Genomic DNA, 16,405 nt, shown 5'->3' on the forward strand with positions numbered 1-16,405 from the left:
TTGAACGCACAAAAAATAGGAAAAAGCTATGTCCCTGTAAAATGCCAAAACTGTGTAGAAAATGTAGGTTTTCTGACAAAAGTCTGCCTAATCCTGAAAGCTGGGAAGATGGTGATTTTAGCACCACACACCCCTTGTTGATACCATTTGCAGGGAAAAACCAGATGCTGCCTTCTGCAGCACTTTGTTCCCCATTTCCCCTCAAAAAACAAAATATAGCTGTATTTTACCTAATTTCTTGGTCCCCTCGAGGGGAATCCACAGACTGTGGGTGGCTTTAGAATCCTCAGGATGTTGGAAGAAAAGTATGCAAATTTGGTGTGGATACCTTATGTGGACAAAAAAAAGTTAAAGGGGCCTAAGCGCGAACTACCCCAAATAACCCAAAAAGGGCGTGGCACAGGATGGGAAAAGGCCTGGCAGCGAAGGGGTCCAATATTATTCAAGAGTAAAGTCAGTATATGCTATAGATTGAAGTACCTATACTGATTTTTGATAAGTTGGTGCTCAAAGAATAGAGAAAAGAAATCAATGTACATTAGTACATTTTTACCCTTGTCTGTCTTGTAAGCCTGATATTTATTATAAACAGACCTCAGTAATGTTGTTGCCTATAGCATTGCCAGCATTTAATGTTTAATACGGAGGCTTTTCATTAAAGCCCCCTTGTCTGCCTCATCAGGAAAAGTGTTCGTTCTACATGGTTGATGGCTCTAGTTTCTACTTAACCTCTTCGCTGCGGCGCAAATTCCGCCGCAGCGCTCCCGCGGTGCTGACATTCCGATCGCGGGCGTGGTCATGACGTCTCCCGTCGTCCGCACACGCCCATCGTGACTCATGACGGCCGGGAGACGTCATGAGCACGGAAGAGGTTAAAGGTGTCTCATTTAGCGCTAGGCTTGCAGCCTCTAATACCCTGTTGGCTTTTGTGTGGCTTGGTCTGCAAATGTATGTAATATCCTTATGTTTTTTTTTTTTCTTTACAATTGGATGCAGCCACGATTGACGATTATGTGATACAAACCAAGCTTAAAGTATTATTAATGAAAGCCATTAATGTCAACTGTAAAGAGGAGGACATGTTTTAGCTTTGTTTTAAGCTTGCTGATGACTTTAATTATCTTGCCTATGAGGTCAATGTCAGTTTGAAAATATTTGAGGTAATGAGATACTCACCTTGGATGCTAAAGTGATGCGATTTCATTTTGGGCATATTTTTTGTATGTGAAACTAATGGGGATTGGTCCACTGTTCTCTGCTATGTGATGCTGTGTGAAACTCAAGTTGAACATTTTAGAAAGCCTTAAATGACTGTTCTGCACTACAGAAGTTAATTGTGAAGTCGGGGATGCTAAATTATCAAGCCAAAATACTTTGGGGCAGATTTACAAGTCCCTTGCGCCTCTTTAGAGTCACTTTTAACATGGGAAAAGTGACGCAGAAGTGGCGCAAGAGGCTTGTAAATCAGCCCCTTTGTGTTTTTAACTAATTGAAAAGATTCTTGATGGATTGAAGGACATTGAAGTTTCTATGTCATTTGTGTATTGATGTAATTAATATTTTAAAATGTATATGATTATGTATTAATTACGAATAAGCCAATCAAAAAGGGTTAAACGTCGAGTGAAGAAACGATCATGTTCATGCAATAATATAACAATCGTTTTTTCCATACATTATTATTCCCTTGCCATGTATTAACAAAAAAGTCACTTTTCTCATGTGATGAATTTATAATATGACAAGCGCGGTAGCTCTTGAATAATGTATGCTTACTTTTATACGGTAGCCTTAAAAGCTGTTTTTGATGAGAAAAGCCTCTTCCCCAAGGAAATTCTGGATCGTGAAAAAAAGGCAAAACAGCGGCACGTGGACATGTTCTGTGAAGGGAAGATAAAAATAATTAAGAAGCCAAGAAGGCTGAGCGAAAAGTAAATCTGTCTTCGTGCATGGAGAAAGGTGAATATGTATAATAAATCGTGCGAACATATATCAGTCAGTGCATAGAGCTGTAAAGTTTTAAAGTAAGCAGAATCGCTCATCCATTCCAATGCATGAGAAGACATCTTCGTTCCTAATGAAGTTTGACATGTAAATTCGAGAGAGAAATACTGAAATGTTACTCAAGTACAGTTAATAAAGTTCTGGGTTTGTAATCATTGTTGGTGGATTGGGCAACAAGGTTGTATTTAAAATGTTTGATATAAGCAAAGACTGTAAAGAAAAATATCATGATAAATACTCTCTTGAGTAAATAAATAACTTTTAAAAAAATGTAAAAATAGAAAACGGACCCTGCGGTATTGTCAGATTACAGACCAATCTCTAATTTGTTGTTGGTGGCTACATTTTAAGAAGAAATTCCAGAACAGTACTTAGTTCCCAACATTTCTCATAATGGGTTTATTTGGCTTATAACCCTCCCAAGAAGCCAAGTCCATCCCGGTTTTATGTAGTGAGAAGTAGGTCCAGGGATAATAAAGTGTTTCACCTAAGCACCAAATGACGATACACTAGGTCAGATTCACTGTTCTAAGGCACTGGGTGGTTAAATATTTCGTCCAGAATCACAGGATGTTGATCCCAATAGCGACTGTCACGGATCGGGAGTGGCGTGGCAGGCGGAGGGTAGGGGGTAATGTAAAGGGGAAAAAAAGGAAAAAAACTCACCTTCTCGCCGTTCTCCCGCACGTAGTCTCAGTCTTTCCTCTCTGGGGCCAGAACAGAAAGCAGCCAGGCTCCCTCCCCTAAGCCAATCACAATGCTACAATGCAGCGTTGTGATTGGTAGGAGCGCCGTGGATCGGTGCTCAGCCAGAGAATGGGGGCCTGGGCTTGTTCTCCATGCAGGCTGTAATGCAGCCTGCATGAAGAACATGTGAAGTGTGCATGACCGTTTTGGACAGATCTAGAGGGCCGGCAACACAGTCACTGTGCACTTGGAGTCGGCAAACCACTCCTCCCCACCCTGCCCGCCCCACAAAGCTGTGCAGCAGGAACAAATACAATGATAGTTACCTTGAGTTATTATCCTTGTATTTGTTCTTTCTTTCACTGCTTTGCAGCGGTGGGACAATGCTCCTCCGCCTTAGCGGAGGAGCCGCCAGATGCCAAGATTTGTATATGGTTGTTTAGTTCCAAGGTCAGCAGCTCTAGCCGTTATGCCACATCTATTGCCTGTTCATGGTTTGTAAAATACTCTTATAAGCACCTTGTCAGGATTAGGGGTACTGAGCACAGTGTTGTCCTGGGTGCAATCAGCTGTGACCAGTCTGATTCAACAGGAGAAGAAAACTACTTGATCTCTTCAGCTGCTGTAGTCAGCTCATGGGTGCACCAGGACTCATCCCTGTGGCCCTTAGTGTTTTAGCATCTATATGCTATGTTTAGATGTAACGATTGCAGTGGTGGTCCCGAATTTGCAGACACATGGATAACCTTCAGTTAGAGGTGCACATGAAGTAAAAGCCAAGGGCGCTTACCAATATATCGCTCTGTCCCACATAGCATGCATCACTGTTTGTTAGCGATACTCCTAGATGCAAATCATATAATTACTTTTGACAAGGCCAGCTGTAGCACTGGTGGCGCCCAGTGCGTTAATGATGTTTGGCGCCCCCCACACCCCGTGACCGCCTCCTATGATTTCTCACTGCCATCGGGCAAAAGTGCCCCTCATCTCTCCCATCAAAAGTTATTGCTCAACACAGCTACCCCCTGAGGACAGCGCCCACCTCCACAGGTCAGCGCCCAGTGCGGCCGCTCTTGTTGCACAGCCCCAATGCTGGCCCTGACTTGAATGGGAAACAGATGGAAGTTTGATTGTGGGTGCAAAATTCACTATTTTCTCCTCTGAGTCTTTATGTTTCCTTTTTCAGACTGATGGGTCAACCGTCAAAATTCAAAGTCTAGGCAACTGTGTCAGTAACCATTAGATGACAGCACCCTTGGAAACTGGTCTGTCTTATTCTTGGCAGTGCTTGTAGTGGGCCAATGATAGACATGTTACGACTTATCTGGGTGTGGGCCGAACTGATCCTAGGGTCTGATCATATGCCAATAGTGTATATAAATTGACAATACTCCTTCAATAAGAATGTATTAAACCAACAGCAAAATTGTGCTCATAAGATCATCTAAGGGCAGATCCCTTATAAGGACGTAATCCCTCACTCACCAGAGGTGACATGCTTCATCATAGGGATTCTCCTCCCAAAGGAAACACATAGTTCCTTTGAGGGCTACAACCCCCTCACTGTGGGGGAGGAGCTCAGGGATGTTTTACAGGAGTATGTAGGGTATCCTAAACCCACCTATGATGAGTCTAACGTATGAGTGAGGTCGCAGCGCAAAATAATCTACAGTGTAAAAATAACGTGAATCAGTGAGTGAATACTAAAACTGGCTAGTGGGCATTAAACAACAATTTTAATCAAAATATGCCTACTGTCAGGATCAAAAAAGCAGTGCACCAGCGGTATGGATTTGAACCGCTATGGTGTGATGATAATTGGTCAACATGTTTCAGCCATAATGATCCAGTCGGATCAGGCTTTCATCAGGACCTAAACAATTAATGCTGCTGCTCTAAAAAAGTGAATGATACAGAATATTTTTAACGTAAAAGGATATCAGACCAAGACATGATCTTTGGTCTTTCAGTAACAAGGTATCATTGTACCCGCTATTGCTGGGTACAAAGCCTCACCCCTACCTGGCACCAGCTCAGGAAGGGAGCGCCGCTCTGTCCGTCGGTACTACTTGGCAGGAAGAGCCTGCTGCCGGAGCCACGTTATTTTTACACTGTAGACTATGGATCATTATGGCTGAAACATGTTGACCAATTATCATCACACCATAGCGGTTCAAATCCATACCGCTGGTGCACTGCTTTTTTAATCCTGACAGTAGGCATATTTTGATTAAAATTGTTGTTTAATGCCCACTAGCCAGTTTTAGTATTCACTCACTGATTTACGTTATTTTTACACTGTAGATTATTTTGCGCTGCGACCTCACTCATACGTTAGACTCATCAAAGGTGGGTTTAGGATACCCTACATACTCCTGTAAAACATCCCTGAACTCCTCCCTCACAGTGAGGGGGTTGTAGACCTCAAAGGAACTAGGTGTTTCCTTTGGGAGGAGAATCCCTATGATGAAGCATGTCACCTCTGGTGAGTGAGGGATTACGTCCTTATAAGGGATCTGCCCTTAGATGATCTTATGAGCACAATTTTGCTGTTTGTTTAATTCATTCTTATTGAAGGAGTATTATCAATTTATATACACTATTGGCATATGATCAGACCCTAGGATTTTTTTGTATTAACGATGTTTGTATGGGGATATAATCCTTAGTGGTCTTTAAAACTTTTCCCTTGGACCCTCCCTTTTGAACTGTTTTGTTTCTCTGTGGGCCGAACTGGCCACACATTGAACACCCCGACCACCATCCAGCAGGATCTGAGTATAGCTGCAGGAAAATGAGCCCCAAAGGCTGACCTGTAATACCCACTTTTTCTTTGCTAATCGTTTGCACCTGTTTTCAGTTGGAGCTAGTATTCCACACACAACCAGGCCATGCTACTTTACATGGCTTTAGTAAATCTGGCTTTGCATAACATAACATAACATGACATAACATAACACGTGTATTTGAAGTCCTATGGGTGTTTGTGTTGTTTGTGCTCTGTAACCCCCACTTTGAATGGGAAATCACAAACTCCCTGTTAAGCACCACAATGCTGCTTCAGTACATGAAACAACCTGATGTTCAGAAATACCTTTGCATGTGAAAATTGAGATGTTGTTGCTTGCGTTGAGTAGCCCCCCTTTGCTTCGCACTAGTGCTTGCTTTAAAGTTTACTAAATGTGTTCCTGAATGTCTTACTTGCTCTGCCTTTTTTTCTAGAACACCTGTCATTGAAGTTTTTATTTATTACGTGTGGAAACAAGGATTGTGAATCTCTGCAGGACATAGGAAGCAAATCTCAAAGAAAGCAAAAGCAAGGAAGCAAAGACCAAATTGAAGAGAAAATTCTGGCCTGTCGAAGTACAGGCTTATTCTATAACATCTTCGAGTGGGGAAAAATGACTCCGTGGCTTGCATGAAGCTCAATATCTTTTTTTTTTGTAATAAATAAATAATACCACTTTGTCTTATGGTTTTTTTTACTATGCTCGGCCAACAGTGACGTTGATTTTATAACACCGTTTTCAACCCGTCCCTTTTTTAACCAAATAGTGGACGATGTTAAATTTCGAACTTCAAAAAGACTTAATAAACCACAATTGCTGTAATGCTGATGAGGTAAGTTTTATTGTATTACAGTAATCATATTGTTCATCATATTCAAATATAGGATAATGGCATTCCCTGTACTTATCTTCGACAGCTAATGAGGTACAATTTCATAGTTAATAGTTTCAGATCATCTAACTTTTCGTAGCAGAAGCCATTGTAGAATATTTGTTATGGTAGGTGACACCTTTTGCAGTGAGAGATGATTAGCAGTGGTTGCCCTCCCAGAACCTGTTTCCAAAGGAGTGGGTGGACAATCACAATGTTAGTATACAATAAGATTGTTAGCTATAACATTGGAAATGTAAATCATCAATGTAAAGACGAGAGAGAGTGAGAGAGAGAAAGAGTGTGTCAGTGTGCGTGTGCACGTGTGTACATGTGTTTGTGTTGTGTGTGTGTGTGCGTGCTTGTGTGTGTGTGTGCGTTTGAGCATTTATGCATATGTGTGTGTGTGAGAACCTTTTCTTTGAGATATTGAAAGTCAAACCCAGTTACTGAGTCTAAAAGGTCACACCTAGTGGCTAGAAAGAACACAGCATTGCTTGCTGAAATGTCAAAAAATCCAGTGCAGTATTGAAATTCTTTGTGAGGATTACGCAAGAATAGTTCAGACAGAATGGAGACACAAGAATATTTATTTAATTTTCTCACTGTTTTGAATCACACTAGCTTATGATGGGGGTCACTTGATACCACAACTCCCACACAATGAGACAGCCAGAACTAAGAGGCAACTCCCTAACCTCATGGCCCGTGATCATTGTTGATGTAGGTCTGGAATCTTGTTAGGTTATTTCTGGGTCGGTCTCTGTCAGAAGTCCCTCTGAGTTGCTTGTGGACCTGTTAGGGAGGATAGGCCTAGTCGCATAGGTGGGGGATAGGAAAGCCTCTTTGAAGTAGTGGATTTTTGTTTTTTTCTTGAAAGATGCCAAAATCTGGATGCTCCTCAGGTCAGCTTGCATGGAGTTCCAACTTTATGTTCCCATCATCCTTATGGATTTTGACATTCTTTTTGAGATTGAACTTGATTGTGACATATTTTTGGTCTAACTAGATCTCAGGTCATGGATTGCACTGCAGGAAGGAAATAAATTCTATATAAATACTTTGGAACTCACTCCTTCTTGTGCTTCAAAGATGGTGTAAACGTTCTAGAGACTTATCTGTTACCAGGAGGCTGTCCAGTCTGTCAAGAACTGGCATGGTGTTGGATTTGTTTTAAATTAAAACAGACCAGCATAAGTGATTGAGTCTTGAATGTTGCTATGCCTGTTCCCAATAGCTTTCGATAAATGGTTCGTCTAGACACTGAGAACCAAAAAAGATTAGTTTATATTATCCTTTGTTTCTTAATAGTCCTATGAATTAACAATATGCATTCATTAGAAAATCCATCTGAACTGCTTCTATGCCAACATATGTTTCACAACACCTTATGTCACGTTTGCCACTTGATCAGGGGAAGGCAAGTTGCATTGATTGCTTGCTTTTAGATATATATATTTAAAATAACAGAAATAACAAAAATACAAAAGCCAATGCCACATTCATACTAACAGAGAGAAAGAATGAATGGGATAAAAGAGTCAAAGAAAAAAGAAATATGTCAGAAAAGCATCCATAACTTCAATAATAACATTACGGGTCATTGACTGTAAAAAGCCAATTTGAATTATTAAGTATCGATGGTTCCATCCACTGAGGCAATTCTAACTAAATACAACTTCAGTCACTCATTTTAATGTTTAGTTATAATCACACCGAGCCTGGATCACAAAACATATTTGGATGGTGGTATTTCAGGGCCTTGGTTCAAACACCTTCTACAACTGTATCATGAAAAGAAGGTTCTGGAGGTGGTAATGTGTGACAAGAGCATTTGTGCATATTTGTCATTTGGCACTTCGTTGTGGTGATGATGTTGTTTTGTATGCTCCTTCATATTTGTGCTGCATTTTGGAATGTGATTTGGGTGCGTTGTACTGTGGTTATTGTTTCGCAGTTTCACATTCTGTTTAGACTGTTTTGTTGAGATGTGCCCTGTTATGTTGTCATTGTGTATTTATGTTGCATATGTATGTATGTATGTATGCTATTTTGTTTTGTTATTTTTTTAATAAAAGCAGCAATTCCTCCTAAAAGCAGTACACATCTTGAAAGTTCCTGGGACAAGCAACCATTTACCACTGCCTAAGGTAGTAAGATAGCGCTACTCCATGCCATCAACTACTAAAGTTGTCAATCAGAACTATGGCAGAGGCTGGTTCCTAACTTAGTGTTCCCTGTGGTCAGTTTAAGTGATAAAGGCCTTAGAATCGAATTGAATCAAATCAAATTCTATACTTTATTTCGCTCAAATAAACCATAGTTGTATAAAAAAAATCAATATAAAACAACAATAAATTCTAATTCATTAAATATAAATAAGCATTATATATTATAAAGCAAATGCCAGCAGCAATTTTCACAGACAGTTGGATGATGGTTACAATGAACCAACAGTGAACTCCCTCAACATTACACCTGTCAACAAAAACCTCAACTATGGGTCTGCTATGTTAACACAAATGTTATGGGCCACTAGTAGGAACATCATATACATCACTAAATGAAAATTCCTAGTTAGTCTATTTTTGATTAAATCCTGTTTTCCTGGACAGAAGGCCATAAAAGCCATATAAAACATACGATCAAGTTGCGACCATCGTAAACTATAAAATACAAAATTGATTAATCAGTTTAAAAATATATTTCCAGCTCAAGGGATATAAAAAGAAAGGAAACCATCAATTGAAGTGACTATTTCAGGTATGCTGTCTCCAGCTGTGAATTGCGTACTGGATAAAATGTAATACTGTTAAGCAAGCTGTCATAGAGGATAAGGACTGTAAATAAAATAGAACTTGCTTATGAAGTCTTATTTTAGCTTCTTTTAACTAGCCGTAATAATATTATTTTCCATATATAATGAGAAAATGTGCAAAACAGCATAAAGTGCATGGTGAATCGTGCAGAGAGGCCATCACAAGGACAAACATCCAAATGGGCTGAATACCTAACTGGTTCAGGAAAAGCAACCATAAAGTGCAATATGCTTAACCTCAGCCTAACCACCAAGGCCCGTGGGTAGTAATTTATCCATTCAAGGTACTGTTCTATACCTAGTCCAAAGGCTTGAGGACCATACAAAGAAACAGAACTTTTAATCTATTCTGTGCCATATCTATTATTTCTTGTCCATCTCCAGATGGCATCCTTCACATTTTGCTTACCAGCTGATGAAAGCAATTCAGGGCTGGAACAGAATTCCGGTATACATAGTGGCTTACTGATTGATATACATTAATAAGGTCTTCTAGAGGCACATTCTAGCTTCATAGCTTAGAGTCAATGTAAGAGTAGTTTGATTGAGTCAGAATCCCTCAATCACGATTTCAATGTTTTAAACCATAGTTTGAGCCAAGCACTTTAATACTTGGCCATCACTGGCTTGAAAAAACAAATATTTATGATGAGCTTTGCTTTGTTTTATAATCATTCTTCACATAAAATTTTGACCTTAGTAGCTGAAACAAAATATTTGTACTTTTTTCCTGGCCCTGAAAAAAACTTGTATATTCTAAGCAATACGATGATTATAAAGAATTCTTTATCCAGAAGAAAGGTGGAGATGGTGAGACAATAGGGTTCCTAGGTCTCTTACACGGCTTCACCGTCAGTGTCAAGTCCAGTCAAGTCAGAGAATCTTCTATAGCGCGCATATCACCGCTAGGTCTCATGGTGCTTGCAGAAAATCCAGATCCTGGGGGACAAATCCGATTTGCGTTAATTCTGGTCGAACAGCCATGTTTTCAATTCTTTGCGGAAACGCTGGTGGTCCGCCATGGAAAGAAGATGAAGCGGCAGCTTGTTCCAGAGATGGGGGGCAAGAAAGGAAAACTACCAGCCCCCATTGCGAGTGGTGCGGACGCGAAATGGAGTGAGAAAAGATTTTGAACTGGATCTTAGTGTTCTTTTTGGCTGATATTTATTTAAATTTTTTGCTAAATAACCGGGTCCGGTACCATAGATACTTTTATGAGTTAGGCACAGGATTTTGAAATGACCTCTTTTCCTAACTGAAAGCCAATGGAGGGATCTCAAACTTGGGACTGAAGGAGATCTTGGTGGTAGGTTTAAGATCAGTCTGGCCGCAGTATTGTGCAAAACTTGCAATTTAGAGACAAGGTCTTCATTTAGGGAGGCTAATAAGGCATTCCCGTAGTCCAAACGGCTAACAATTAGGCCCTGGACCAAAGGCTTCCTGGCTTCAATGGGTAGCCATTTAAAGATTTTGCGTAACTTCCTCAAAATCCCGTAACAAGTGCCCATCACAAAGTTGACATGATTTTTTATGGATAGCTTGTTGTAGATCGTAATTCCTAGATTGCAGACTACTTGTTTAGGGGACGGGCATGGGCCCAGTGCCTGAGGCCACCAGCTGCTAGACCTATACTCTTCGGCCCTGCCAAACAGAAAGATCTCGGTTTTACTGCCGTTTAGCTGCAATTTGTTATTGCTCATCCAGTTGTTAATGTGGGTCACACAGTTTTTAAACCGGATCATTGAGTCAGTAGGGTCAGGGCCAGAGGTGTTCAGCAGCTGGGTGTCATCGGCATATGACACTACCTCAAACCCATATGACCTGATTATCCTGGCACAAGGTGTTACATAAAGATTAAAAAGGATCGGGCTCAGGATTGACCCCTGGGGAACTCCAATGCTTACTGGTCTGCTGCATGAGGCCAGGGTATCTATGTGTACAGTAGTGGAGCATTCCTTTAAATAGTTTTTAAACCAGTCCAGGGCTTTCCCTCGAACCTCCATTTCCGGCGTTGTTCTAAAATGTCATGGGAGATGGTGTCGAAGAGGCCGGACAGGTCTAAAGAACCAGCATAGCTGAATCTCTTTTATCCAAGGCCATCCTGATGTTATCCACCATCTCCACTACTGCCGTTTCGGTACTATGCGCCGAACGAAATCCTGATTGCGATGAGTCAAGTAGTCCATGACTTTCCAGATGGACGGTAAGCTGTTTATTTACCAAGTATTCGAGCACCTTCCCGAAATAAGGCAGTAGCGAGATGGGACGGTAATTGTCTGTCTCTCTGGGATCTAAAGTTGGCTTTTTCAGAATAGGCCTGACTTGAGCTGATTTCCATCTTTTGGGCACCATCGCCTGGTCTAGTGACATGTTAAAGATCTCTGTTAACTTTGGTATTAACAGGGGTGCTAGTTGCGTGAAGGAGCGGGGTGGTAGAGGATCTGCTGGGGAGCCTGATTTGATCTTAATGATGGCTTCTGATACCTGTTCGCAGATTACAGTTTTAAATGCACCCAGCAAAGGCACCCGCGATTGACTGTTCGCCACTGAATGCGAATCAACATTGCTTACATTGTCTTGGGGGAAGGAACTATAGATGGCTTTAACCTTTTCGTCATAAAAGGAGGCTACTCTATTGACCCATTCTTGTGTGGGGGGATGGGTATGCTGGTTGACCTGAGGAGTAGTGAACTCCTTCAAGATTTTATATAACTCTTTACTGGAGTTTGTGGCATTATTAATCCTCGCTGTTAAATAGGTCTTTTTGGCTAGTTTAATATTGTTTAAATAGGTACGGTAAGTTATTTTAGATGTGATTTGATCTTCGGTAGTTTTAGTTTTCCTCCAGTGCCGTTCGGCAGTTCTGCAGGTGAGTTTTTGGAGATGCTTTGGCTTTGATCTTGACTCTTGACATGGGTGCTACACTATTCAGAGCATGCGTGATGGCCTCTTCAAAGGCCGACGTTGCTTGATCTACATTATCTGGGTGTGGTATGGCGTCAACGTTAAAATAGGTCGAGAATGATTTGGAAGTGACTTTACGCCAGGGTCTGATTAAGGTGCAGTCATTATCCTGACGGATTCTAGGAGCAGCCTTACAAATGCCACATTTTAGCAGATAATGGTCCGACCAGAGTAGAGGTTGAGGTTGCTCAACTGTAAGTTTAGTTGCATTGGTGAATAATAGATCCAAGGTATGACCAGCCTGGTGAGTAGGACCCACTACCAACTGTACCAACCCTAATGTCTGTAGTGCGGTTATCAATTGGTCCGTTTCAGGGTCCTGTGCTACGTCCGCATGATAATTGAAGTCTCCTATGAGAATGAAATTATTTGAGGCTAGGACAGGACATAGGGCGCAATAAATTCCAAGAGAGTGTTGACAAAATTGTTTTTTTGGCCTCGGGGTCTATAAACTAAGGCCCCCATCCATGCTTCCGACGATTGGGTCGTGATTTTAAAAATAAGTATTTCCGCTTTGTCCATAGTGCAAAAGTCTAGTGTGATGATTTCTAGCTTTCCCTCGGTGATCACTGCTATCCCCCCCCCCCCAGTTGCTCTATCTAGTCTAGTTAGCTGATATTGGGATGGGAAAGCCGTCGCTATGTCGGGAGCTGCCTGATCATGGAGCCATGTTTCGGTTATGAAACAGACATCCGGTTTTTCCAAATCTAGGAGGCTCTATAATTCTGAAGCGTGTTTAGGAATGGACCGAGCGTTAAGGCAGAGTCCATGTAGATGATACTGGCTAGCCTTTTTTTCTTAGGACAAGGAGTGGTTGTCATACATGATTCATTCCTGAGGGTCTGAACACCGACCGTTGGTGGCACAAAATACTCCTCGGTACTTAATAAATCTTTTGGTTTTAGGGCGGTGGCAGGCCTGTTTAGACATTTTAACTCTGTGCTAGTATAACGCTGCATGGCAATGGTTGATAGCTTACCCTCGGTTATGCCCTATGTTCTTAAAAGGCAAGTGTCCTCCCAGCGGTCTTAGCGCGGACAGGCGCAGACGGGCTTGCCTTTGGCGTGCCTTCAGCGCGTGTCTGCGCGTGTCTGCACCCCTCCTGCTTTTAAATGGGCAGAGGGGAGAATGCAGCCGCTAGACCGCCAACCCGACCGGAAACCACTAGATCCAGACAGGAAGTGTGTAAATTAGCCATATGGGCCCTCCGCACAAACGGCACAAGCCGCGGCGGACCAGGGACCGGGCACTGCTTACTCAGGCAAGTCAGGTAAGTATTGAGCAACACAGTGTGTGAAAGTTAATTACAGGTGCATAAGTCAATTTCAGTGCAGGTAAGGCAACAGTGCGCAAGCAAATCAATTACAGCAAACACACAGTGCGAAATTTAAAACTATGAACATGGGATTTTAAAACAGTACAAAATCAAGAGGCTGGGGTCGGGATATTGGCCGTACAGCCTGAAGTCTGCTGCGTGCGTCCACGCCCCTCCTGCTTTTATATAGGCAGAGGGGAGAATGCAGCCGCTAGACCGCCAACCCGACCGGAAACCACTAGATCCAGACAGGAAGTGTGAAAATAAGCCCTATGGTCCCTCGGCACAAACAGCACAAGCCGCGGCGGACCGGGAACCGGGCGCTGCTTACTCAGGCAAGTCAGGTAAGTATTGAACAACACAGCGTCTGATGTTAATTACAGGTGCATAAGTCAATTTCAGTGCAGGTAAGGCAACAGTGCGCGTGCAAATCAATTACAGCAAACACACAGTGCAAAGTTTAAAACTATGAACATAGGATTTTAAAAACAGTACAGCTGAGCCAGTGAAAGAGGGAACATTGAAGTAACAATATGTATTATTTGCAGGGTTCATGCATCTCCCTCGAAGCCCTGACTCAGAAAGTTCATATTTAGGAGATTTTCTATGTGAGTGGGAGGCCATTCTATGTTTGGACTCAGTTTCAATCCTGGGAGCAGGTATACCATTACTAAATTGGCTATCCTTTCCAATACACCATGCCAGGTGAGCTATGCCATAGTTTTGGAAGCATTATGTACTGGAATTATAGGTTTAAGCCATCACTTGTTTCTTGGACTCAAAAGAATGGCCAAACTGGGGCCCTCATTATGAGTTGCTCGGTATAGGAAGAATATGCACCCCGCATTAAAATTTCAGATACCATGTGGTAACACCCCACTGGTACCATGCATAACAAGTTGATCCCCATTAATGGGGACTAATTGCCTGATTACGATGCGGGCTGAAATGGCTCCGACCGTCAGTCGGAGCCTTTCAGCCTGCATTGTAATCGGCTGGTTGGATTCCTTTCCGACCTACCCATTTGGATGGGGTCGGTCGGAAAGGAATGTGAATCAGATTTCCGAATCACCTCCAGCCCGTCCGCCATTCGGAAAGCCTGCAGTAATCCCTCATCTGGCTTTTTACGGCCGAGGGATTATGATGGTAGCTTCCCACTGCCTTTCTGTGCTGACCTTTCAGACACAGAAAGACATTGGGTATCTGTCTTTGGGGGCCCTCAGCAGGGACCCCATTGTATCAAGTCCGCCAGATGGCGGTGTGCCCCCCTGTTGATCCCTGCACCCAGTGGCAGGCACATGGAGGGTGCGAGGATGAACTGCACCTCTGCTCCTTGCAATGAGAGCATGCATTCGGTTCAGAATGCATCCTGCATTGTAAAGAATAAGATTGGTTGCATCCTCCTTCCTGGACTGGAACCGACGACAGGAGGTCATTCGGTTCCAGTTCCGGACAGACTCCGGTCCGTCCAACATCGAAATCGGCCCCTAAGCGTGTGGACCTGATTTTACAGGGCGCAAAAACTCACGAAATTCTAAAACTGTGGTATTTAACACTTCCATTTGGCAAATGATCTTAGGAGGAAAGCAGGGGTGTAGCTTTGGGGGGGGGGGGTGTTTGGGGGTGTTGCACCACCCTAATACATGTATTCTGTAGCAAACAGTTCAGTTCAGGTGCTTTAAGTCGGGTATGGTGAGATATTTTTCACTTGGGATTTTTACACATGTATGTGTATTAGTGTATCTTTACCCAGTAGGATACGCTGTCCGCATTCCTGTTACATTCCTTATATTGGCAAACTCGGTCATCCGTGACACACTCACCTCTCCGTGTGTCATCTACCATCCTTGGGGCACCTCACTCCAACTACTGGTTCTACATATTGTTCCTTACTGTGTGTCATCCACCTAAGGTGATACACACACCATCTTCATAAGTGCACTTCCCTGGTACTGGGTCCGTTCCGTTCCTTTCCTTTCCCCTTTTGTCAGAACTTTAGTAATCTAATCACCTCAGCGGACTTGCACTCTTTGGCCAGTGAATACCTCTTCATCCCTTAGAGGTACTTCAGTAGCACCTCTTCTCTAGCATGAGCACCCCTGGCATTAGCCAACCACCATCCTTTCTTAATGATAGCGGAGATCCAGAAATTCACTGGAAGGATTGGACCAAGTTATTTGAATCATACTTAATTGCCATGGGGGGGGGGGGGGGAATTTTCGGCAGTGCGCAAACATGACATTCTGTTGCATAACTTGGGAGTCCATGGTCGCAAAGTGTACAAAACACTGCCAGAACCAGAACTAGAAGAAAATGATGATTCAGATGTGTATGACGTCACACTCATGAAATTTGAAACACAGTTTGGGGACAAAGTCAATGTAATCCTCGAGCGTCACAAGTTCTTTAGCAGAGCACAAGGAAAAAATGAGTCTATTAAAACTTACATAGCGGCATTGAGAGGACTCACTCAATTATGTGAGTTCGGGGAACACATTGATTCCCTCATAAGGGATCAATTAGCCAGGTGTACAAACAGTAGCAGAGTACTAGAAAAACTACTTGCAAGAAACCCCACACTGAGAGAGGCAATTACTTTAGTGCAGTCCATTGAACATACAGCTAAGTGCATGAAAGAAATGAAAGTTACGGAAATAGTTGCTTCCGTCCAATCAGAAGAAACTCACAGTGAAGTGCTCAGAGTAAAAACCAAAGATGTACCTATCAACAAATCCACAAAAGAAGGTCAAGGTTTTTGATGCTTTAGGTGTGGCAGCAATAATCATTTGGCCAGCAGTCCCCATTGCTCCGCTTTGGGGTGTCACATGCAAGAAGTGTAACAGAAAAGGGCACTTCGCCAGAGTTTGTAGAAATGGGGACAGCAATATAGTAAAAATGGTTAATGTTGAGGGTGAACAACGCCAGAAATGTGTATTTCAGGTTAAAAGTGAAGATAG

At 42.4% G+C, this 16,405-nt stretch overlaps 1 protein-coding gene across 4 annotated transcripts in view; it reads left to right on the forward strand.

Moving 5' to 3' along the window:
- Positions 1 to 6,157, forward strand: part of WDR49 (WD repeat domain 49) — a 359,762-nt gene extending 353,605 nt beyond the window's left edge. For all 4 annotated transcript variants that reach the window (XM_085635179.1, XM_085635181.1, XM_085635182.1 and 1 more), the window contains 2 exons: positions 1,790 to 1,959; positions 5,914 to 6,157. In XM_085635179.1, the coding sequence (XP_085491305.1) occupies positions 1,790 to 1,935 (146 nt within the window). In that variant the 3' untranslated portion in view covers positions 1,936 to 1,959; positions 5,914 to 6,157. The remainder of the gene's footprint in view (positions 1 to 1,789; positions 1,960 to 5,913) is intronic.
- Positions 6,158 to 16,405: the final 10,248 nt, after the last annotated feature.

The sequence above is a fragment of the Triturus cristatus genome, chromosome 11 (assembly GCF_964204655.1).
Source record: "Triturus cristatus chromosome 11, aTriCri1.1, whole genome shotgun sequence".
Taxonomy (NCBI): Eukaryota; Metazoa; Chordata; class Amphibia; order Caudata; family Salamandridae; genus Triturus; species Triturus cristatus.